Consider the following 25304-nt stretch of genomic DNA (forward strand, 5'->3'; position numbering starts at 1 on the left):
ATTATTCGTCGTCCTAATGTTTATCATTTAACACTGTTTCTCATCCATTTGATAGCCTCAAAACGAGCATATTGAACTGCACAAGAAACGCTATGGACAGCGTCTGGATCATGAAGAAAGAAAGTAAGTATAGCATACTGTGTGTTTGTTTTTGCTAGCCAGCTTCGTAATCATTTAAACCAGATATACTAAACATTTCATTAAATTTGATGAAATTTGAATGACCAACAACATCAAATTCCAAAAACCTAGAATAAGCATTCACTATTACTTAATACCTGTGGCCTTGTGATTTCTCAATTTTGTCCACCAAAAGTGTGAGTAGGAGAATCCATGCATACGTTATTCAAAATTTCCCTGGCTTCCTGGTTGTGAATGTTCCAGCATTCAAATACATTTAGAGGGAAACATGTTTGGTATTTAGTCATTGAATTTTGTTAACAGCAGCTAAGTGCAACCAGTTTTTCAACCACTCCAAGACATACAATGTACTTGCTCAGATGCCTAGCATACCAAAGAGGTATAAAGAGTATCTGATGGAAAACAAAAGACAAAACAAAACAGCAACAGGCATCTAAGAAATTGCAAACTTTACTGTGTATCCCCATGGACCTAATATACATGAACTGTTCACGGCAATCTTTCTTTGATGTAATCAATTCCTTGGGTCAACTGATTTTCATGAAATCCATATTACTTTTTAGACTGTGAAAACATTGTCTCCTGTACCACAAATGTACTCTGTTTTGAAATCCAAGCTGTTTTGCTGTTTTGAAATCCATTAGCCTTCTCCTGAAAAGAATAATAGCTATCTCTTATTCCACCACTGTAATTCTTGATCACATATCCACCTACTTAAATACACTCAGCAAAAAAAGAAAGTAAACGCTTTTTAGCTCACCTGAGCCAAAGGCTCAAGTGAGCTATTGCGATCGCCCTTCGTCCGGCGTCCGTCGTCCGTCGTCCGTCGTCCGTCGAGCGTCGTGCGTCGTGCGTAAACTTTTTACATTTTCATCTTCTTCTTGAAAACCCCAAGACCGATTTTCATCAAACTTGGCAGGTAGCATCCCTAGGGGGTTAGGAACTCAATTTGTTAAAATGGGCACCATGACCCACCCAGGGGGCCCCTAGGGGGGCCCAAACCCCCCAAAATTAAGGAATCTTTAAAAATCTTCTTCTCTAGAACCAGAAGTGATAGAGCTAAGTTAATACTATGAGTTAGTTCATTGATGACTGTAGTTTCAAGTTTGTTCATGGCAGAATCAGGGATGCCCCCTTGGGACCCAGGGGAGGGGGGGTGGGGAGGGGTTCTAATGGGGCCTAAATTGTACATTTTCATCTTCTTCTTGAGAACCCCATGACCCATTTTCACCAAACTTGGCAGGTAGCATCCCTAGGGGGTTAGGAACTCAATTTGTTAAAATGGGCACCATGCCCCACCCAGGGGGCCCCCAGGGGGCCCAAATCCCCCAAAATTAAGGAATCTTTAAAAATCTTCTTCTCTAGAACCAGAAGTGATGGAGCTAAGTTAATACTATGAGTTTAATAGTACATTGATGACTGCAGTTTCAAGTTTGTTCATGGCAGAATCAGGGGTGCCCCCCTTGGGACCCAGGGGAGGGAGGTGAGGAGGGGTCCTAATGGGGCCTAAATTGTACATTTTTATCTTCTTTTTTAGAACCCCATGACCCATTTTCACCAAACTTGGCAGGTAGCATCCCTAAGGGGTTAGGATCTCAATTTGTTAAAATGGGCACCATGTCCCACCCAGGGGGCCCAAACCCCCCAAATGAAGGAATCGTTAAAAATTTTCTCTAGAATCAGAAGTTTACAGCTAAGATAATACTATGAGTGAGTACATTAATGACTGTAGTTTCGAGTTTGTTCATAGGAGATCCAGGGGTGCCCCTCTTGGGGGCAGGGGTGGGGGGGGGGGGGGAGGGGGTTGGTTAGGAAGGTCCAAATGGGGGCCTGAATCGTACATTGTCATCTTCTTCCTGAAAACCTCATGATAGATTTTCGTCAAACTTGGCAGGTAGCATCCTTAGGGGGTCAGGATCTCAATTTATCAAAATGGGTACCATGCCCCACCCAGAGGGCCCCAGGGGGCCCCCAATTCCCCAAATTAAGGAATCTTTAAAAATTTGGGCCCTTATTGTACATTTTCATCTTCTACTTCAGAATGCCTGGTCAAATTTTGGTAGAGCTGTGAATAATTTAGATTAGTGACTGCGTGAAAGGTGAACTTGCGATACTCAGGTGAGCGCTAGACCCGCGGGTCTCTTGTTCAAGTTTAGATTTCTCATAAAATATTTGGCTGAAAGCTAATGTATTATATACCATATTGAAGGTAATTTAATTGGCTATCAACCTGGTAGGTCATCAAAAAGGGAAATTTTACGCATGAGTGAACACCATTGTTTTTCTCTTCCAGGGCACAAAAGTAAAAATTGCAAAACGTAAGAATTTGCCATTCATGCGTATGTGCTCTTCCATAGAACAATAAGAACAAACAACACATTTCACACAAAAAGAAACATGAATTAAGTTGCAAAAATAAACCTTTGATCTCTATGATATCAAAAAGATCAATGAAGGCTAAGAATAAAGGGGGAAAATAGAGCATCATATGTCATATCTAAATTCAAATGAAATGAGAGAAGAAGTAATAATTAACAAAAATGGTAGAGATTTGAGGGTTTTTTTCAAATTTGGAAATTGTAAATAATGTTCGGTTCTTGAAATTGTCACATGGATTCTTAAGTCACTAGATTGAAAGAAATAAATAAAGAAATTCTGCTCATTTAACCATCTTTATGCTTATTATTCCCTTTGTCATTTGAAGTTTGACTTGACAGAAAATTTTTGTTTTTCCCCCTTAGTTTCCCACTTTGTTTTCTTAGAGGTTATAAAGAGATAAAGAGAACAAAAACTTATTTTCCTATTTCATTCATATCTCTCATTGTGTTAAACTGGTCTTTTGTTGTCAATGTTAGCGTGAAAGGCATTTGCAAATAAAAGAGAACTTGTCAATTTTTGCAATTTTTAATTTTGTGCCTCTGGAGGACAAAATCGAATGTGCTTACTCATGCATAAAGTTTTCTTTCTAATTAACCTATTAGCTTAATAGGCAATTAAAGTACCTTTAATATGGTATATAATACATTGATTTTCATAAAAATCTTCTATGAAAAATATGACCTCCAAAAAGTGTTTACTTTCTTTTTTTGCTGAATGTATATTATACTCAAAAGACACCCATAATATGTGTTTATAGGCCTTGGAGGTGTACACCAAACTGAAAGTAGCAACTATATCTACAGGATTCAGTTTCTGTTTTTGATATTGTATGTTTTGTATGAAGCCTTTGTGAGTGGGTTGTGGACTGAATAACCCTCATTTTCACCCCCAGCTATTGAGGGTTGAGTTGTCCCCATCTATTTTAAATAAATTATAACAAAGTGCACATGTACAACATGTAGGTTCTTCATTTCAGGATGTATGCACAACCAGGGGATAAGAAATGTAATCCCGATACAAAGCTTCTGGTCATGCCTCGGCTTTTCAAAGTGATGTCATGGACAACATATGCGTAATATATGTTGAATTTTCTTAGAATTCATGCAATTGGATCATATGTTCTAATCATCACATAATTTGACAGTTTTTTTTTCTTGTAGCCCATCATAATCAACTTAGGAAAGTTGACTGTACCTTCACTTTGTGATACAATACCCATTCAAATAGAATACTGAATGTCATATCAATGTTTATAACTAGGATGAAATGCTCACAGAGATTGTCTTTCATTCTGTAATATTTTGGCACGGATTTCAGCAAAAGCTTGTATAGATATTGATGGGAATTGGGTAAGCACAAATCATATCTAACTTATGTCACTTCCACTGCCAGTATTTCTTGATGAGGAACTCTCCAATGTTTTTCTTATGTTTGTATCATTTTTCTCTTCTTAGGAGGAAGAAGGAGGCCCGTGAGCCCCATGAAAGGGCACACAAAGCTCGCATGCTGACTGGTCTGAAGTGAGTACAGAAAACCTTGTCAACAAGATCTGTGCCTTTTGTGTTGGGAGATTTTAATTTTAATTTTTTTTTTTTCTGAGACAGCTGCTTGGCAAATTTCTCTGTATCACTGCAGGTCATCAAAATGCTTTGCATCAAAATGCTTTGTATCACGTTATTCAGTGTCGTTGGAAAAAAAAAAGTTCTAATCATAAATGTCAGAAATATGTCAGTAATTATTGACTTTAATGTATTTCCTAATAGAGAAGCATGTTTGTATCAATATGCATTTGATGAAATTTGCAGGAAAAGAGAGAATGGCCCATATTTGAATAGAAGTGCGGGTCCCATTATTCACATGAATACTAATATCTGTAATGTGTAATATAAGACTGAGTGTCGTCCTTTTCCATTCTGACCAATCATTTCCTTAGATTACAGTTAGTAAAAACAACTGAGAAACACTTGCTTCTGCCTTCCTTTGTCTTAATTTGCATCTAAGGGCTAAGCTGTACAACAAGAAACGACATGCGGAGAAGATTCAAATGAAGAAGACGTAAGTACAATGGATTTATTCCAATAGTTACTGTCTTAAGCTAGATTTACATTGTACACTATTTCATGCAGTAGCTCGCAGAAGTGAGTACATCCTTTACATTTCAGTGATTATGTAATGATTTCTTTTCAAAGGACATTGTTGCAAATGATGAAAGCATGATATACTACAGGGTAGTCATTGTACAATTCATGTAGCAATGTAGATTTATCATGCCATCAAAAAACATAACTAGCAGTCACTATTTCTAAATATTGGTGGCAACAAAAGTGAGCACACCCCTAAATAAAGAAGCTGAAGGTAAAGGTGAGGAAGTGGCTAAGCATGTCATCAGATCTTGACCACATCAAAATATCTTTTGGGCATCCTGAAGTGGAATGGTGGAGAAACAGCAGGTATCCAACATCCAGCACTTTCATGATGTTTTTGTGGGGGAGAATCCCAGCAACAACTTGGTAAACTCAGTGCTAAGGAGAATCAAGGCAGTGCAGTGTACAAGACAACAGTGGTGCTCACACTGGATATTGTTCAAACTAAAATGTGCATAAACACAATTTGACATGTTGAATGTGGGATGCACTCACTTAAGCACTTTTGTTGCCACTGATTTTGGAAGTAATGATGTGTTAGTTAAATTAGCTTGACAGTGTAATAAATCTACATTGCTCCACTTGTTGTTCAATGACTACCCAAAATGGATTCAAGTTTCATTCCTGTAATGATGTCAAGTTCGGCACTGGTACTGGCATTGGTGTTATCTTCCACTTCAGCCTTAAATCAAGCACCAACACCATTAGTTTGATCTACACAAGTGATTGGTCATAATTATTGATCCTGAACAGTAGTCTTATCTTCACATTATTGCAAAGGTGTGCAAGAGTTTAATGATAAAGATTTGCTTGATTGAGTGATTGCTCTTGGATCACAGCTAAGAATGCTCTGAGGAGGGATGAAAATTACACGAATTTCTGAAGATTTCCACGATTCAGTAATTCTAATTTTGCTTACCGGACCAAATTTATATTACCGTGCCTACATGTAGATTGTTGGTGTACTTTCCATGGATTACATTGCATTTTATACTGTTACTCTATACGCCATATATTTAGCGAGTCTAGATTTTCGCATGTCGGGACTTCCCGACATTTTTGCAAGTGGTTAAATTCGTGATTGTGGAGTACTGTACTGAACGGAGAAAGTTATACGTATATGTGTGTGTGCGTCACATTCACATCGGGATCAGAGTCATCATTTTTGCGTGTCTTTAACTTCGCTTAGCACCTGACTCATGAAATTCGCGAAAATAAAAACCTCATGAAATATTTGGCGTATACAGTAAGTGATGCACATTCTTCATGTGAGTAGCGAAAATTTGCATCCATGGACATGAATGTAGGTATCATATGTCTAGCAGTGCTAACACCAACAGTGAATTGATGAAAATGACCAATTTAATACTCTGGCAGATATTGTCAATGGGGAAAATGGGGAAAAGCATACGTACATGTATCCCCTACAAGAATAGTGGAGCTTGGTTCAGGGTATATCATTCAACGCTTTGGTGCTGGTTTTGAGATAGCACCAATGCCAGCTCTAGCACTGGATTTAAATGGTTCTTTTAGTATACTTGTGTTCATCTTTAGTCATATTTTGCTTAAACCATTGAGGACGGTTTGATTTTGCTACAACACACATTTCCCACAGACACCTGCCCGAGTATACTCGGGACTCGTCCTCAACGGGTTAAAAATGCAAATATTAGCAGCAATGCATTTGTTTTTTGCATTTTGTCAAGTAGAACACTTCAAAAGGAGGATCACAAACCTTACGAGGATTGTAAGACCATTTGTGTAAGGTGTTGAATGTTAAGTATTCATATATTAGACGGCATGTTCTACTTACAGCGATAGTTATGTTTGTTTCAAGGAAAACGTCAAACAAAGTATGTTTGACTGCTGGAAATTGTGAAAGCCTCAATTTTTGTTTGCATACATGTTCTTTTGGCATAGATGTTTCGATGCAAAATGAATTAACTTTTGATATATTCTGAGATATTAAGGTTTATATCATATTTGTTACATTTTGTTATGGCAATAAGGAAATGTAAACTGAAGGGTTTAATGCATAGAATGACATGCAATTGCCTCTAACTTTATCATACCATAGCATTAAAATGCATGAGGAGCGCAAGACCAAGAAGCGTAACAAAGAAGAAGTGCCTGATGGGGCCGTGCCTGCCTACCTCCTGGACCGTGAAGGTCAGGTGAGGGCCAAGGTTCTCTCCAATATGATCAAGCAGAAGAGAAAAGAGAAGGCCGGCAAGTGGGATGTGCCCTTGCCAAAGGTCAGGGGTCAGGGAGAGAATGAGGTCTTTAAGGTTGTGAGGACAGGCAAGAGGAGAAGTAAGTATAAAAAGTTCAGCATGCAATTTATTTGTTTTTATGCCTCCGCCACGAAGTGGTGCCGGAGGCATTATGTTTTCGGGTTGTCCGTCCGTACGTCTGTACGTCCATCTGCATTCGTTTACGCGATAACTTGAGTAATGTTGACTGGAATTTTACCAAACTTGGTCCAAGTATTAAGTATGATGGGGCAAATACTTGAGTAGATTTTGGGTGAAATCGGCTAAAAGCCAAGGTCAGAGGTCAAGGTCAAATCATGAAATTGTATCTGTTTACGCGATAACTCAAGACTGGATGAAGCAAATTTCACCAAACTTAGTCCGAGGATGATGTATGATGGAACAATTACTTCATTAGTTTTTGAGTGAAATCAGACAGAGGTCAAAGGTCAAAGATCAAGGTCAAATCCTAGAATTTATCTGTTCACCCGATAACTCAAAACTGGATGAAGCAACTTTCACCAAACTTGGGCCAAGGATGAAGTATGATGGGGCAATTAGTTGAGTAGTTTTTAAATGAAATTGGGAAGAGGTCAAAGGTCAAAAGGTCAAGGTCAAATGCTAAAAATGTTGCTATTTCCCCATATCTCTGCAATGCCCAAAGGTATTTTCTTGAAACTTAGTGTAGACATGTACTACTGCGTAATGATTCTCCAGAGAGAGTTTTATGTCATAAGGTCAAAGGTCAAAAGGTCAAAGGTCAGGTGAAAATGTTACAATTTCACTTTTCTCGCAAATGGTTCAGTGTATCTTCATGGAACTTGGTACATACGCATGCATTGACTGGCAGGGATGAGCTTGGGAATTTAGGGGTCATGGGTCAATAGTCAGGGTCAAAGGTCAAGGTCAACTCCTTAAAAATTACACTTTTTCTTCATACCTTGAAAATGATTAAATGCATAAACTTATATAAGGGTTGGTTAAATGTCAATCAAAAATACTCAATTTCCCAAATACTTGTACATGTACCTGCACTCGTAGACAATGAAAGCAAACCTAGTTCAAGGAAAGTGAACATTCAAGACATTTCCGACAAACCTGTCATTTCAATGTTTTGCCAGTTATGTGAAACTGTCATCACACATTGTGAAGACATTTTACTATACACCTATTGGCCGAATCATGCATTATGGCGGAGGCATACCAGTCGCCATAGCGACATTTCTAGTTATGTCTGCATCCCAAAGGGTGCTGAAGGCATCGTGTGTTTCAGTTGCCCATTCTTTAGTCTGTTTGCATTACAGTTTGTTATCATGATTTTAATAAGCTCTCTGAAAATTCTGGGTACCTTTCCCAGGTATGCTTTATGGAGGTGTAGTCTATGCAATCATTAGATTTTTGGCAAAATCCCATAAAAGGTCACTGAACTTTGGCTATTACTGGAATTTTTAAGATATTTCTACATCGCTCAATGTTCAGTGATGATGCATTTGGGTAGAAGTCATGCAAATAAATAAAAAAAATTATTTCTATGAATTTATATTGGTAAAAAGTCAGAGGTCATTGCACTTAGAAATTCATTTCCAGCCATATGAACTTCTGTTAAGAAGGTCTAGTGGTAGTATTAGCTAGTAACTTCTTACAAGCTAATATTCTTCTTACAGATAAAAAATTAACATTTGATCAGCTGCCCGAAATGACACAGGTGAAAGACCAAAGTCTGTAAAAAAGGCCACCATTATTATGATAAAGTGCAATTTCCTGGCTTCAAACTCCATGTGGTAAATCCAATAATAGTGTATGTGGCAAAATGGATTGAACTACATCTTAACCCTAACTAGGCGGGGGGGGGGGGGGGGGGGGGGGGCTCCGAGGCCCCCCTCTCGACGTTCCGCGCGATGTATCGCTAACGCGAAAAGCTATCGCCGCGACATTTCATGACTTTTTTCTTTCGAGTCTCCCGCATCTTTTGACACTAAATTTGCGATGCCCGGGCTCGTGGTTCCGAAGTTGTGCATAAATATGTACGTGCATGTCGGACCAAAAATTGCTCAAAAACGTGAATTTGTGTACAATTTCAATGCAAACTGTGCCTACAGGCAAATTTCATAAAAGCATGATTACCCACGCCGATGAAAATCGGCAGGGGGTTATGTAAAGGGTTCCGTATGTTTGTTTGTTTGTTTGTTTGTTTGTTTGTTTTTTGTTTGTTTGTTTGTTTGTTTGTTTGTTTGTGTACAAGATAACAAGAGAACGGGTAAACGGATTTGCACGAAATGTTCAGGGGGTGTTTGGATAATGGCAGGAAAGAATCGATTAGATTTTGGTGATAATCGGTTGACCCTTGCAAATTCTGTGTGACCTTGAAGTTTTAACCCCATGGTATATTCTAGTAGTGACCACTCCGAAAATTTTCCGTTTCTCACTTTGCGATTTTCCGCTACCATACGAACACATAAACTCCCAAACGTTCCGACTTCGCTGCTCAAATGTTCGTAAGAATTCCGAAATTTACGTTTAGGCCTATTTGAGGGACTATGTCCTTCTAGATTTATGAAAGTTCGTTCTCCGTCGTCACAAACTGGCCCGTATTTTGATGATTTTTCAAATTAACATTGATTTTTTTTTCGTTGGAGGAGCATTTGCTCGGTCGCAGTCACACTGCACGATATGCGCCCTCATTGTCAATGCGTGTGCAAGGCCGCTGACAATTCATCGCGCTCTACACTGTTGGTGGAAAATTGCATCGGGGACGTTGCGGCGCTCGTTAGTGACCGAATGCTGGTGCAGTAGATATTTGCATTCAACCCTTGCATTGAATAATTCCCGTAGACACTAATCATAGGGGTAATTGCCTCAGGGGTACGTAAATTTTGTTTTTCTTTTGCGCTTTTGTGGATACCATCAAAGATCGTACACTCATACGACCTTTGATATCATCACACGCTCGGCTTGCTATAATCAAAATATCCCGCAAGAAAACGGCGTATTTCTCGATTTTTAGCGCTTTTTCGGCGACCCGTCGCGTAGACAATACTCTTAAAACTGGACTTAATTCGCGTGCGCTTGGAAAAGTTCCGATTCTGCACTTTTGACGGTGGAATTTGGGATATTCGATGGATTTTTGGAGGAGACTAAAGGACTTTCCTATTGTGAATGAGTGTTACCGTATGTGAAATGATGTGACCTTGCGTGTGATGTGACTGTAGAACCAAAGATCGTACACCTCAGTGTACGATCTTTGGTAGAACTCACTGGCTGGTGATAAAGCACACTGGCAATTAAGTGACTGAATTCTGGTAGATGACCGAATGCACATTATGTTTACCCCGACTTTGTACTTCAGGCGTGGGTCTGCCGCCTTTGACGGCCCCTCTCTAGTTATTTGGTGCTTTTATTAATCAAAATCATTTAATGACATATTTTCTTGTTTGGAACAATGTCACAGACAAGTTTTATTGAAAAAACAATGAAAAACATAAAGTCGGAAAAACATAGAAATACATAAGAAATTAAAAAAACAATAAAATACTTACAATAATAAAATATTTTCTGATGGCACATTTTTTTACTCTTATATTTGCTCAGGACAGTAAAAAGAATATTTATACAAAAAATGTGCCCATTTTGAGCTTTATTGAGTGATTTATACCAAATTGTTTGATTTCATGCATCATTATGCATAAATTAGCATGATTTAGCATAAATGACAATTTTTTAAAAATTTAACTTCATGGTACTTAAGATTACATCATAGGCAATGTATGTGCCAATTTTCGTCGCAACCGCGCGGTTGACAGCCGAGATCTGGAGGGTGGGGGGCTGGGAGCCCCCCCCCCCGGCTATATGATCTCTCTAAATTGCCCGGCCTAGTTAGAGTTAAGATATTTTTTCTGTTCAGAGAGGGTTAAAGGTTTCATCGTAGCTTCATCCCATGTTAATGAAGGCCCATGCGCATGTGCAAGTGTATGGCACACGTAGTGATTGCATGGAAACTAGATGCATCCTAGTTTACAGCAGGACAGTCGAATTACTCTAGTGTTGTTCTTTTTTTTTAAAGAAAACGCAGAAAATTTAGGATATGTCATTGCAAAATTGTGAAACAAGCTTGTCTAAAATTGATTTTAGGGCAAGGCATCACCCTGTCAAAAGAATTAGTAAATGTCATTACCTGTATTTAATAATAAATTTTACATGAACCCAGCATTATGATTTTATGAGTCAATTGAGCTGTGATAATAGAGGGTATCTATTTTTGCTTCTGTCTGCTGATCTGAACAACAAGGAAGCTGAGCCATCTGAAATTTGCTCAGAGCCCATGCTAAAGAATGTCAAATGATTTCATTTGTGCAGCAAATCATGTTTACTGAAGGGTATCAGGTAGTTCATGCATGCAAATTATACAATGCTATGGCGTGTACCAAAATGAGTGCAAACCATTGTCACATCACATTTCAGCAAAGGCTTGGAAGCGTATGGTAACCAAGGTCACATATGTTGGTGAAGGCTTCACAAGAAAACCTCCTAAATATGAGCGCTTCATAAGACCAATGGTAAGTAGCCACTTTGAGTGATTTGCCATTTATTAGTTCGCAGTCAGATAAAGACATACATGTACAAATTGTATATCTTGTATTCTGTGTATAGTGTACTCTTATTATCATGAAATCCTCGGGACCAGCAGTTTTCTTTCATTATAACAAAATTTCATTACAACCAAACGGTACAGTGTATAAGGATATATACATAGATGATAATTTTGGGACCTGAATTTTGATTTTGTTGTGATGAGAATTTGTTATAACTGTGTTCGTTATAACTGGAGTGCACTGTAGTTGGTCTAGTTGTAGCAAGATTTGTTGTATGTGGTTATTGCTCTTAACTTGTCAGGACTTTCTAAACCCCATTTTAATAGACCTTATTGGGACAACATCTGAGCAGCATTTTGCGAGGACTGTTTGAACAAGTAGGGTAAAAAAAGTTACTGAAAAGTTACCCAGACGTTGTCGCTCTAACAGGGCTCTGTTAAAGTGGGGTTTGAGAAACTACTTGTAAGTAGTCAGCTATCTTGGGGAGGGGGGAGAACAAACAACAGAAGAAGCACATTTGTACATGCACAAAACATTTAGCATGTAATCTGTAGGCTCCACGCAAATATTTGGTGAATAGTGGTGTACAATATTGTAAAAGAAGAGGAAGTCTGCAATTTCCAAGAATTTGTGGAATATGCATCATTCAGTTACATTAAGGGGCATTACCCAATTACGATCTTGAAATGACACTTATTTATTAAATATTTTAGGGTACAGAAATGTATTGCTATGATTTCATAATTCATCTGTAAGTTTGATCATAGTGACATCACAGAGAAGCTAAAATTTGTGAGAATACAATTCTGTTACTAAATATATATTGCAAAGAAAAAAAGGTAAAAAATTCATTGGTTGATGACATAAGACGTATTATTGTATAGAGTCTGAAAAACAAGAACGATCATTGTCAACATGATGGGATCAACTTAAGTTTCTTAAGATATATCTACTTCATTTCGCTTTACTTACATGTACCTATCAATATGACAATTGCCATTCTAATGCCGATTAGAATTGCCCCCGGTAGCTAAAATATCTTTGAACCCCCTCGTTGCCCCGGCAACAGAAGGGAAACCCCTCACACACTCCCCTATATAAGCCCGAGCATGGGCGATCTCGTCCTCTTTCTTCTGCCGCCGCTGCTCACTACGAGTTCCCCACGGTTAAGCTTACGCATATACAGATAAGATCGTTCCCTTTTTTACCTTATCGTTTTGATTTCGTATTTATTTGAGTTATATTCCTTGTTCTATCGGCTGCTTTGCCTAGTTTTATTGTTTCTTGTTTTTAGTGACGGCTTAGGGCATTTAAGATGCCTAATTCGTCTCGCTCTTCGCCGCCCCGCTCGAACCCTATGGCGGAGGCTGTACCGAACGTTTCAACGAAGGCGGGATCCAACACCGCTAAAGCAGAGCAGGGCACAAAAAAGAGACTATGTAGTAATCCTGTGCTCCTTGCTTCTTCTCCTCCATCAAAGAAGGGAAAGAAGAGTGCCCCGAAAAAGCATTCTCTTCCCGGTCCGGCCGAGAAACCAGGCTCCAATGTAGCGGTTTCTCCTGCCGTGAGACCCAATGAGACTAACCTGGCTCCGCCGACCAAGTCGGTAGACTCCAGTGTACTGAACGTCAACCAGCCTGCTAGCGTTGATAACAGCAGCTTGTTTGATACAACAGCGGCCTGCAATTTCTTCATGCAGGCCCTACAATCGGTTCTTGTTTCACATAACCAGGGAACCCTTCCCGCACGGGCGGGCGATCCTACAGGTCCCTCGGTTTTTCCGATCCCTACGCAATCTGTCAGTTATCTCCCGGGGTCCCTTCCCGCACGAGCGGGCGATGCGACAGGCCCCCGGAATCTCGCCCCAGCGACCGTATCGCGAGCTCCGTCCTCCCCCGGGTCCGTTGGCCTGCCTACATTTGTACACGTGATAATGCGGCCCGTTCCGACTCGGCCCGCGTACTTCGACAATCCCGATGCCAAACCCGCGATAGGGCTTCCCTCCGCTGGAGAGAGGGGGAAGTTATCGGGTCTCGCTTCCACTCTCGCGTTCCGACAATCAGTTTGGGTGACTATTCCGATGATGAGTTTGGATATCGCCCCCCCCTCCCCCCCCCAAAAAAATAGCATCTCTTTCGAGAAACTGGGCAGACGATGATACTGGTGTTAGTTTCCCATCGTCTCACTGAGCTGATACACTCTATCAGCTCAGATGGTCGGGAAAGCATATTTACTGACGAGCTTCCTCCCTCTGATAAAGAATCAACGAATCAGACAGGTAGAAGGGACGGCCAGATAGCCGCCAAACTACTGATAAAGTACTGTCCCCAGTAAAAGGCAGAATCAACTGCTACTGAGGAAAAAGAAGAGGCCAAGCCCATATTTTGCTTGGAATCTGAATTGTCTGCTCGTAGCCAAGGACCCAGTGCGGTGAAACTTGATATCCTCTTTGCTACATGTTACACTAAACTAGCCCATTCGTCCCTGAAATCCTGATCTAGCTGTTATGACGCTTTGTCCGGTTTTCGGTTTGACAGTAATGATTTCAATGCGGTGTTCAATACACCTGCAGTCCCAGAGGCAGCGTTCCGTGTGGGTGACGCTCGTGCTCGCAAATCCAACTTCAACGGCATGAGATCTCGATCTTTCCGAAGGATAGATTCGCAGATTGCCCACATTGAGAAGACAGCCTGTAGCTCGATGACGCTCGCGGCTTATCAAAGCTATCTAATTATTGCGCAACGAGAAGCAAGCCGTTTGGCCATAGACGGGGAGGACCTGAAAATGATCTCTGATTTGCTCTTGCGAACTTCAGATCTCCAGTTCGAACAGGCCGCCCGAACAGCGTTACTATGTTGAAAGTTACACATATCTTAAATTGACACTTACAAAGAAACAGTTGTTTTGTTTTTGTTTTTGTTTAAATGTATGCCTGTTAATGAAATTTGTATTTTTTATATTGTAAACTGACTGTTTTGGGTGCACCAGGTGGGTTGGGGAGGATGGCCTGAGGGCCCAAGTCATTCAGTTGGCTCATTCCAGACCCGGGCTGCTCAACCTGGTGCACCCTTACCACTCCAGTGTATGTTCTGATTTCGAAATATGTATTATGATATTTGTGAATGAAAGCCGAATAAATAATAATGAATAATAATAATAAAAGTTTCGCAGATCTCAGGTTATGGAACAGCTCAAACTCGAGAAAGAGGCTGACTCCATACTCGCAAAATTGCCCCGTACGGGCCCAGACCTATTTGCGGGAAAGTTTCAGCAGGTACTGGAGGACACCATTGCGGCGTCTAGCACTGCAGACAAGACCGCCTACAAACTGAGCAAACCCAACCGCTCCTTTCGACCCTCTAGGGACCATAATTATGCCCCCTCAGTCAGGGTTCTTCCGTGAGGGACGATCATCTCAAGGTTCCCCCTATCGCAGACATCCGTACAGTCAGTCTTACAAGCCATCATCCGACTCTTGCAGGCCTGAGGGCAGAGAGCGGGGTGGAAGATCGTATAAGCGACCCCGGGGACAGCAATCTAACCCCCCCAGAACGCAGTTGACTGCCCCCCAGCGGGACCTTTCATCACAGTTATGACTATCCGCATCAGCACGCAGGGCAACCCCCAGTAGGGGGCAGACTCAAAGTATTTGCCCATCAATGGTCACAAATCACCTCAGACAAATTGGTGCTCTCAATAATTCAGAAGGGATTTGTTCCCTCACTGATTCACCAAGAATTGCTTCCGGAGATAAGCAAGAAAACCAACCTGCCAACAAACCCAGAAAAAAGAAGGGCTTTGTTACAAGATATAGAGTCCCTACTAACCAAACGGGCGATTGTTCGGGTCCACACAAGAAGGCATCTTGTGTTATCCCCACTTTTTCTCACCCCCAAGCGAAAAGGCGGATTCCGCATGGTGCTAAATGTAAAAAAGCTAAATCGATACATCGCAAACTCCACTTTCAAAATGGAAAATCTCCGCAACATCCTGCCACTCATCAAGGCAGACGATTGGGCCATCTCCATAGATTTAGTAGACGCCTACCTTCATGTTCCCATTGCCCACACTGCACAGCATTTTTTCGGTTTCGCAGTGGCAAACAAAGTGTACTAATATCGTGCTCTGCCCTTTGGTCTCAAAACTGCCCCACGCATCTTCACTCGAATTGTTCAGGCACTCGCAGCCCACTTACGAGAAAGGGGCATTCAAATTTTTGTCTATCTAGACGACTGGCTGGTATTAGCAGACTCTGCAGACACACTACGCCATCACTTAGACATTACATTAGACCTAGTCTCCAAGCTAGGTTTTCTAGTAAACTACGAAAAGTCTCAGCTCGAACCCACTCACAAACTAGACCTGAAACTAAGGCTCGCCCATCCCCTCCCTCACAGAATAGACAAGGTTCATCTAGTAGGGGGATTCCTACTCTCCACGTCTCACGCACAAGCCAAGCACTGGCTGCGTTTTCTGGGCCTCCTTGCAAGTCTCTTGGACACAGTACCAGATTGCAGAAGGAGAATGAGGCAGATCCAAATGGCCTTTCTCAGTCAGTATCGCCCACTAACAGACCCGATGACTCAAATTATCCACCTTACAAGGACATTGTCCCAGGCTCGCTGGTGGATGCCCCCAAATACCCTACAAATGGGAAAACCCTTCACTACCCCAGCCCCCTCCATGACCATTCTCACAGACACGTCGACTATGGGGTGGGGTGCAGTACTAAACTCGGACCAGGTTCAAGGAACTTAGGGAGAAAGAGACAGGGGTCAGCACATAAATGTACTGGAAATGCGGGCGATACAGAATGCTCTGTTCGGAGGAAAATGGTTCTGATAAAGTCAGACAACCTCACGGTAGTATCTTACGTAAACAAACAATGGGGCACAAGGTTGAAACCTTTGTGCAATCTCACTCTAGACATTCTAGATTGGTGCGATTTGGTGGAGATGAATCTCATAGCCTCTCACATCTTGTACTAGGAAAGACAACTATGTGGCAGATTTCCTGTCGAGGGGAAGTTATCTCCCCACAGAGTGGCAACTCAATCCAAGCATTGCCAAACAGATTTTCAATAGGTTCGGTCCCCCTCAGGTCGACCTATTCTCATCGACATTGAACAAGCAGCTGCCAGTTTATTGCACAAAACACAAAGATCCAGCAGCCCTGATGACGGACGCATTCACAATGCAGTGGAACGGGTTTGGAATCGGCATTAGAATGGCAATTGTTATATTGATAGGTAAGTAAAGCTCTCTCGTAGATAAAATGTTCGATACCGAACATACATGTCAGTCGGAGGGTTGCATTCCCAAGAAATTTTTGACCCAGCAAAACATTAGATTCATAAATCTATTTTCAACTGGTCATCATGGTCCTCATGATGACGTTTGACTACCATGAAAATACCATTAAAGCTAGATGAGTTGGTGAGCCCTAAACCTACTGGGTCACTTGTCTTAAAAGAGGCTGTCATGACCAGAGTGGTATCAAGGCTTGAAAGGTATCTCCAACAGCCAGGCTGTGCAAACCTTTCTATGTTGTACCTGGAGCCGGCATTTCTGCTGAAGAGATGGACCAAACACAATGCCCCATGGATCCAAAGCACTGATAAAACACATCATCTTCAAAGATCAACTAGTATGTTTTTGGTATTATATTTTGAACCTACAATGTATGTAGCAGAAAGCAAATAGTTATTCATGGGAAGTTCCAAGTGGTTATCCTTGTATGCCCAATGAGAAAAAAAAAAAGAAGAAGAAAAAACCCAAACCAACAACACAAGCCTTTCTTCTCTTTTTTCATTATTATGATCGACTGTGGTAGGAGTCACCTCAGGGTTAGGGAATGCAAAGTTATCCCAAAGTTGCATTTGGTTTCGATAGGAGAGGCCTTGGGACAAGACAGCTTTGAGCCAAAATGCTCTAAATATCAAACATCGTCTCTGTATCCAGTGATAATATGTTTAGAAACTTGGGTATGTTCATAAAGGATGATGATGTGTTGTTTGTGGGACCCCAGAGGTGGTAGGTGCAATATTGTTAATAACATGTCGACAATGGACACCACAGAAATCTTAATAATGGTCATGTTTGTCTCCAAGCTCAAGCTAGGGTAACCTGCCCCCTTTCCCCCATCCTCCCACCCCCATCCTCCCACCCCCAATATGTGTGGAAATGACCCTTGTGTGAATATTGTTCTTTTCTTCCAGGCACTACGCTTTAAGAAGGCTCATGTAACACATCCAGAACTGAAGGCAACATTCTGTCTCCCTCTCATTGGGGTCAAGAAAAACCCAAACTCGCCAATGTACACCTCACTTGGGGTCATCACCAAAGGAACCATCATAGAAGTAAGCTCCTGCAGCTGCAGCAGTTGAATGAATTAACCAGTTATGTGTTTATCATCACTCTTCAAATACCATACATGCTGTATGCAGTATAATTTACAATGTAAACATGAGTCAACCAGTATTCTTAAAATTAACAACTCCCAAAATTTTGCCTCCTATGACAAAGTGCATCTAACATTGTCTTGAGGGTTGAAAACACCAGCCTTTTCTCATGAAAAGGAATAATACTTCTTTCTCATTCCCTCTGTGTGTTTCTTAATGGCAAATGCAGCCACTTGTGAAATTCCCGAGTACGAAATAGCAAAATATGTGGTGTACTAGTATATGGAACTTATTCTTAATCCTGTAAAGCCCAGGGGAGAGGGGCACAATGTGCCCCCTACCCCGTATTTTCATGTGCCACTTCTACGCCCTTAACCCAATTTCAACCAAATTTGGTTAGACTTTTTGTCTCGCCCACCGGAGGTGAAGGCGAGACTAAGGGATCCAAATGGCGTCCGTCCGTCGTCCGTCACAAATGTTAAAGTTTACCTGCAAGACTCTCTTATGATGCATAACTTGGCAACTGTTACAGCAATGGCAGCCACACTTGGGTGATAGAAGCACTAGGGATATCTTCATGTTAATAGTTATGGTGTTGTCGGAGGTCATGTGATGATGTCAAAGGTCATTTGAGGTCATATATTAAAGAGTATGTGCAAGACTCTCTTTTCTATGTTAAAGTTTACCTGCAAGACTCTCTTTTGACAAATAACTTCACATAAGTTGCTTGGATTGCAACCTAACTTGGGTCATAGATGCACTGGGGGTACCTTCATGTTATCGTGCCGTTGGAGGTCACAGGATAAGGTCAAAGGTCATTTGAGGTCATACATTAAAGTTTACTTGCAAGACTCTCTTATCACACGTAACTCGACACATCTTGCTACAATGGCAATCAAACTTGGGTGATGGATGCACTGGGGGTACCTTGATGTTATGGTGCCGTAAGAGGTCACATGACAAGGTCAAAGGTCATTTGAGGTCATATGTTAAAGTTTACTTGCAAGACTCTCTTATCACACGTAACTCAGCACATGTTGCTACAATGGCAATGAAACTTGGGTGATGGTAGATGTCTCTTGGGAAGTTGAAGGTAACCATAAGGTCAAAGGTTACAGACAGGGGTCAACGAACTTTTAGGGCCCAATGTTAAGTTTTTAGGGCGCATTTCGTTTATGGCTCATAACTTTTGATCCCTTTGTCTGTTTGTGACCAAACTTGGATGGAAGATGTCCCTTGGGGAGGTGAAGGTCGTCACAAGGTCAAAGGTCACAGACAGGGGTCAACAAACTTTTAGGGCCCAATGTTATGTTTTTAGGGCGCGTTTTGATTGTGGCTCATAACTTTTGATCCCTATGTCCGTTTGTGACCAAACTTGGACGGTAGATGTCCCTTGGAGAGTTAAAGGTCATCACAAGGTCAAAGGTCGCAGAAAGGGGTCAACAAATTTTTAGGGCTCAATGTTAAGTTTTTATGGCGCATTTCGATTATGGCTCATTACTTTTGACCCCTTTGTCCGTTTGTAGAAAACTTGAATGGTAAATGTCCCTTAGGGTGTTGAAGGTCACCACAAGGTCAAAGGTCATAAGCAGGTCAATTAACTTCTGGGAATTATAAAAAATATTAATTCCTTGTACGCGAATGGGCGAGACACAATTTGGCGATTGCCTTGTCCTAAAATGTTATCACAAATATCTGATATATAATTTAGCCATCGATGTCTGATATTGCTGTAATTGCCCGCCCTAATTGCTATTAAAGCAATTACCCCATGCTTCAGTGTGTGCATGTCAAAGTCCCCCAAATCAAGGAATTTTTAAAAATCTTCTTCTCTAGAACCAGAAGTGATAGAGCTAAGTTAATGTCATGAGTAATAGAGTGGTGACTGTACTCTCAAGGCTGTTTATGGCAGATATTGGGGTGATCGTCTGTAGCCCTGTGGGATGGGGAGAACCAAATTAGGTTCAAAAGTGTACATATTTGTCTTCTTCTAAAAAAATGCAAGGTCATTATTGCTAGAGTGGTAGAATGAATATAAATTGTACAAAAGTGCATCATGCCCTTGCCAGGACAATGTGCCTCTTTTAAGGGAGAGGGTATGAGCCAAAGCCTCCTAATGGGGCCTTTGAGGCCCTCAGGTCCTGCGAGCCCCAAATGGGGCACTTTGGATGGATCAACTTGGGACGCAATTTTCATAATTTCACATTTTTATCTTCTTTAAAACATTTTGTGAGATTTACACCAAGCTTAGCAGGTATTGTCACTAGGATGAACAAATATTTTGTTTTTGTTTAAAACTTCTTTTTTAATACAAATGGGCATCTTGCTCTAACTAGAGATCCCCATGGAGCCCCCAAAGCCACAAAATAAAACTATTATTAAAGAGAACCCCCAAGCTCTGAAACACAAGACTCTTTAAAATCTTTTTCTCAAGAACCAGAAAGATAAAGGATAGTTAGTATGCAATGAGTAATTACATTTTTAGCTCACCTGTGCTGAAGGCTTGAGTGAGCTATTGCGATCGCTCTTCGTCCACTGTCTGTCATGCAAAAACTTTTTACATTTTATCTTCTTGGAAACCGATCAATGAATTTTCACTAAACTTGGCAGGTAGCATCCCTAGAAAAAAGGAGCTCAATTCCTTCAAATGGGCACCATGTCCCACCTGGGGACCAGGGCAACCCACCCTCATTGAGGAATCTTTAAAGATCTTCTCTAGAACCAGAAGTGATAGAGCTAAGTTTATACAATGAGTTAGTATATTGATGACTGCTGTTTCAAGTTTGTTCATGGCGGATCAGGGATGCTCCCAATGGGACCCAGGGGAGGGGGTGGGGTGGGTCCAAATGGGGACTTAAATTGTGCATGTTCATATTCTTCTTGAAGACCCCTTGATGAATTTTCCCCAAACTTTGCAGGTAACATGCCTAGGGGATTAGAATCTCAATTTGTTCAACTAGGCACCATGCTCAAACTAAGGAATATTTACATGTACAAATCTTCTTCACTAGAACCAGAAGTGATAAGGCCAAGTTAAAGGGTGTGTACAGTTCTGGTTGAGGTGAAGATTTGGCTTTTAACGTTTTGTGAGATATTCAGAAACCACTCTATGAGATGTCAGAAGAGCATGCAGTTCTAAGGGGTATCAAAAGTTTATTCAGTGAAAGTCGGTTTTGAAATGGCTGAGATATCCAAAAACAAGTTGAAACAAAGAGATACTAATAAAGTTGGGGCATGTCGCCTTTTATTATTAGCACTTTTTTGGATATCTCAGCCATTTGAAAACCAATTTTCATCAAATAAACGTTGAATCCTTCTTAAAATTACATGCTCTTTCATATTTCATAAGAGGCTTTTCATTATCTCACTTAGGAATGTTCAAAACATGAATCCCTACCTCAACCAGAACTGTACAGTCCCTTTAATACTATGAGTCAGTACATTGATGACTGTAGTTCCAAGTTTGTTCATTGGAGATCCAGGGGTACCCCCACCCCACCCATTTGAAGCATGGGGGGGGGGGGATGCCTAAATTGTACATTTTCATCTTCTTCTTGAAAACAATGTCATGGATTTTCAACAAACTTGGCAAATAACATTCCTAGTGGGATAGGATCTCAGTGCGTTCAAATGGGCACTATGCTCCCCTTGCCCCCCCCCCCCCTCCCCCATCCCCCCCCCCCCCAAAGTTTCCAATGTTCTCAGGTAAGAGTCTGCAAGAATGCATGGAATGTGAACTTGCGATACTCAGGTGAGCATGAGACCCCCGGGTCTCTTGTATGACTGTAGGATCTGATCTGGAGGATGCCCCCCTTGTGGCACTGGGGACCAAGTTTGCTGCATATTTTCACATTTTTGTCTTCTCTGTGAAAATGCATGGTCAAATTTTCACCAAACTTGGCTGGCACACACTGCATGCTGTGTTATGTACACTTTGTATGACTGGAGGTGACAAATTTGTGTCCAAGATAACTGAAAATATGTTTAGGAATGCAATAAAAGAAGCCAGTTGCATAGTGATCAAGTAGTCCATCATGTGTATCTGTAAGCAACAATCTGTGTGGTAATTTTGTGCACATGTAGACATGCAGGCCTATACAATGTACATGTATACTTTAAAATAAGGACTTTTGAAAGTATTAACTGAAAATTTGTACTGTACCTTTCAGTGCTGTGACCCCATTCCCATCTAATTTCTTGTCCAAGGATCTGGTATCACAAAAACTCTCGTACCAGAGGAATATTCAGTGGTATTTCTGCACTCATACACTGACGACAGTTGCCCTTGCTTGGCATTGTACACATAGGTCAACACACAGCTGACACATAGCTAAAGGTGTACTCACCTCTTAAACTGTATAAAGTATCTGATGTCACAATCGCACAGGAGGTATAAGATGCAAAGCTGGCAAACAATTAGCGTATAAAGTTTCATCTACTATAAAAGCGGTATGGAAACTTTCGCATATATCGCGCGACCACAAACTAGCAGGAATGTAAAGGCATGCAAATATTCAACACTATGTATTGTCTCCATTCTGTGAAATTAAAATCACACAAAATTTGTCTTATTCAGGAGAGTGTTAGAAATCATGCAGAAAATATCAACTTTTACAGAACCTGATAAAGCCACAAAATTTAAGTGATCTCGTGAGCTCAAAATTCTGCTCTACTGTCACCCAAATAATTGCAGTGGAGCTGTAATGTTGTCTTTACTTTTTGTATTATGAAGAAACTGTCAATGAGTGATCTTTAAAAAATGTGATAGTACTGTATTATAGTGCTCTGTAAGGATAAATCTAAGGTTTGTGGGTGCTTTGTATTGTTTTGTTTTGTTTTTTAGTGTTAGTGTGCATGTGGACATCATGTATTGTGTTACTGCAACAGCTATAAAAAGCCTTTTTTATTCTTTTTTTTTTAAAATGGCCAACCATGGACAGGTGTTTATTTTCCTACTCTGAAAATGTTTGTTGAGTAGTTTGTTGTTTGTTGTTTTGTTTGCTTTCATAGGTCAACGTCAGTGAACTGGGTATGGTAACGCAAGGAGGAAAAGTTGTCTGGGGTAAGTGCTTGAGAATTCATTCACTTTTGTCATACTTACTAATGTTTCAGGTTGTTGAATTATCTTAAAGGACAAGTTCACCTTCATAGACATGTGGGTTGAGTGAATTCAGCAATATTAGTAGAACACATCAATGAGAGTTTGAGGAAAATCGGACAATCTGTTCAAAAGTTATGAATTTTTGAAGATTCTGCTCAGTCACGGCTGGATGAGAAGACTACTATAGCTTGTGATGTCATATGAGTACAGCTATATAAAGAAAGTATAAAGAAAATTCAAGATATTCTCACTTTTCTCACTTAATAAAAGACCACTTGACTTCTCTCTTTCAGAAGTCAGGGGGAATAATATTACCCCTAACATAAGTCAGTAACAAGTCGAAGAAATGTGCACTTTATTCAAAAAGTCAAGTTTTGTGAAATTCTCTTTTTATTTTCCTCATATCGTTGTACGCATGTGACATCATACACTGTAGTAGTCTTCTCCTCCAGCAGTGGTTGCACAGATATTTTAAAAATTCATTACTTTTGAACAGATTGTCGGATTTTCCCCGAACTTTCACTGATGTGTTCTACATTGTACTAATATTGTTGCCTTCACTCAATCCACATGTCTATGAAGGTGAACGTGCCCTTTAATGAGCTCTGCATAATAATGTTCATGCTTATTGGATATATGGTATGTGGTGTGGGCTAATGTTAAAATTGAATTTCCAAGGGTGAGTGCAGTATGAAAAGCCATTGGTGTTTTGATCGTTCAGTCTTTGTGGATTGGTTATTTTAAAAAAGACATGACCACTTATGCAGACATAAAGACAATAAGTGAGAATTTTTTTATGTCAATATCTGAACTATTGTACAGGTTTTCTGTCTCATTCCTTGCAGGTAAATACGCACAGGTCACCAACAACCCTGAAAATGATGGTTGTATAAACGCGGTCCTACTTGTATAGAAGGAAAGAGACTTCACATTGAGCAAGTGCTTTGGATTCAGGAACAGACTCAACTTGCTGACTTGCAAGCAGCAATAAGTGCTCAAGAATATTCATGATAGATGGTATCACAGAGTGTTTGGAATCAGTGGAGGAGAAGAAACGGTGATTGTCATTCACCTCATGAGGAATCAACATTGATCCAGGATAATCATTTTTGGATATTTTTGAGACTGTTCAGTGAGTTGGCATAAATTGTCATGAGTCATGAGTACAGATAGCATGCAAGTACATCTGTATGCAGTCATGTAAGTGCATTGTATGCATCTGCAGTAACTGTTATACATGAAAACCCCATTGTAATGTGCTGAGGCATAACAAGGTACTGCTGTCAACCAGTTGAGGATGGACTGATTTTGCTGCAACACGTATTTCCCATAGACACCTGCCCGAGTATACTTGGGACTCGTCCTCAACGGGTTAAGGAGGTTGATTGTCCTGGTCCCACTTTGATGTACTGTAAAAGTGGAAATTTTCGCGGTGTTGTATTTTTTTCACATTTGGGAAAACAAAAACTAGCGTGGAAATAAAAGCATGTGAACATTTTTGCTTGCCATATAGTCTAGTAGTCGATGTCTTGATTCCACAGGATTAAGAACACACAAAACTCATCTTACGCGGCCTAGCGTGAAAATTTAGTTGCACTAAAATATCCACTTTTATAGTACCTGTTGTTCAGTGAATAAGAGTACAGTTGTACCATTTATAACCAGCTTGGTTATAGCAAAGTCTTGATTATGTAAAGTATTCTCCCATCCAAGTGATGAAGATAAAGCCCTCAGAATTTCCTTGCATTAACGAGCAAATAGAAAACACTGTGTGCTGACCAAAGTCCAACAAGTAAATGTTTGCAGTCTGTGTTTCAGTGCATAATGCAATATTCACTAAGGTCACCTGCTTCCCATAGTGCAATACAATGTTTTGTATTTTGCAGACTCAATAATGAGGTGTGTTATTGCAACTACCTGTAGTTGACAAAGTGCCCGTCATTGACCTAATGTGCGCGGAATGTCAGTTGTTTCCAACCTGAGTATGTATGCCTATGATTTTTTTTTTTTTTAATGGCTACAACTATAATACTAAATGGTCAGTGCTTATTAAGCCATTGAGGACAGGCTGAAATTGCTACAGCACGCATTTCCCATAGACAACTGCCCCAGTATACTCGGGACTCGTCCTTAACGGGGTAAAGGGTGTGTACAGTTCTGGTTGATGTGGGGATTTAGCTTTTGAAACCACTCCATGAGATGTCAAAGAGCATGCAATTCTAAGGGGTATCAAAAGTTTATTTGATGAAAATATCTAAATATCTAAAAACAAGGTAAAACAAAGAGATCCTAATAAAA

The 25304-nt window shown here is 40.5% G+C and overlaps 1 protein-coding gene across 1 annotated transcript; it reads left to right on the forward strand.

The window, feature by feature from the left end:
* Positions 1-13: 13 nt before the first annotated feature.
* On the forward strand, positions 14-25107 carry LOC139744901 (ribosome biogenesis protein NSA2 homolog). Its single transcript, XM_071655313.1, has 8 exons — positions 14-123; positions 3975-4040; positions 4522-4575; positions 6742-6977; positions 11375-11469; positions 17723-17863; positions 22916-22967; positions 23852-25107. The coding sequence occupies exons 2-8, from the start codon at positions 4024-4026 to the stop codon at positions 23917-23919; spliced, it is 663 nt and encodes a 220-aa protein (XP_071511414.1). The 5' UTR covers positions 14-123; positions 3975-4023; the 3' UTR covers positions 23920-25107.
* Positions 25108-25304: the final 197 nt, after the last annotated feature.

The sequence above is a fragment of the Diadema antillarum genome, unplaced genomic scaffold (assembly GCF_040938485.1).
Source record: "Diadema antillarum isolate AM-2024a unplaced genomic scaffold, OU_Dant_1.0 seq00001218_RagTag, whole genome shotgun sequence".
Lineage (NCBI taxonomy): Eukaryota > Metazoa > Echinodermata > Echinoidea > Diadematoida > Diadematidae > Diadema > Diadema antillarum.

Excerpts from the sequence above, each read along its gene's own strand:
- LOC139744901 (XM_071655313.1), top strand. Across the intron at positions 6,978-11,374 it reads GAGGACAGGCAAGAGGAGAA|CAAAGGCTTGGAAGCGTATG; the intron begins GTAAGTATAAAA and ends ATCACATTTCAG. Across the intron at positions 17,864-22,915 it reads CCAAAGGAACCATCATAGAA|GTCAACGTCAGTGAACTGGG; the intron begins GTAAGCTCCTGC and ends TTGCTTTCATAG.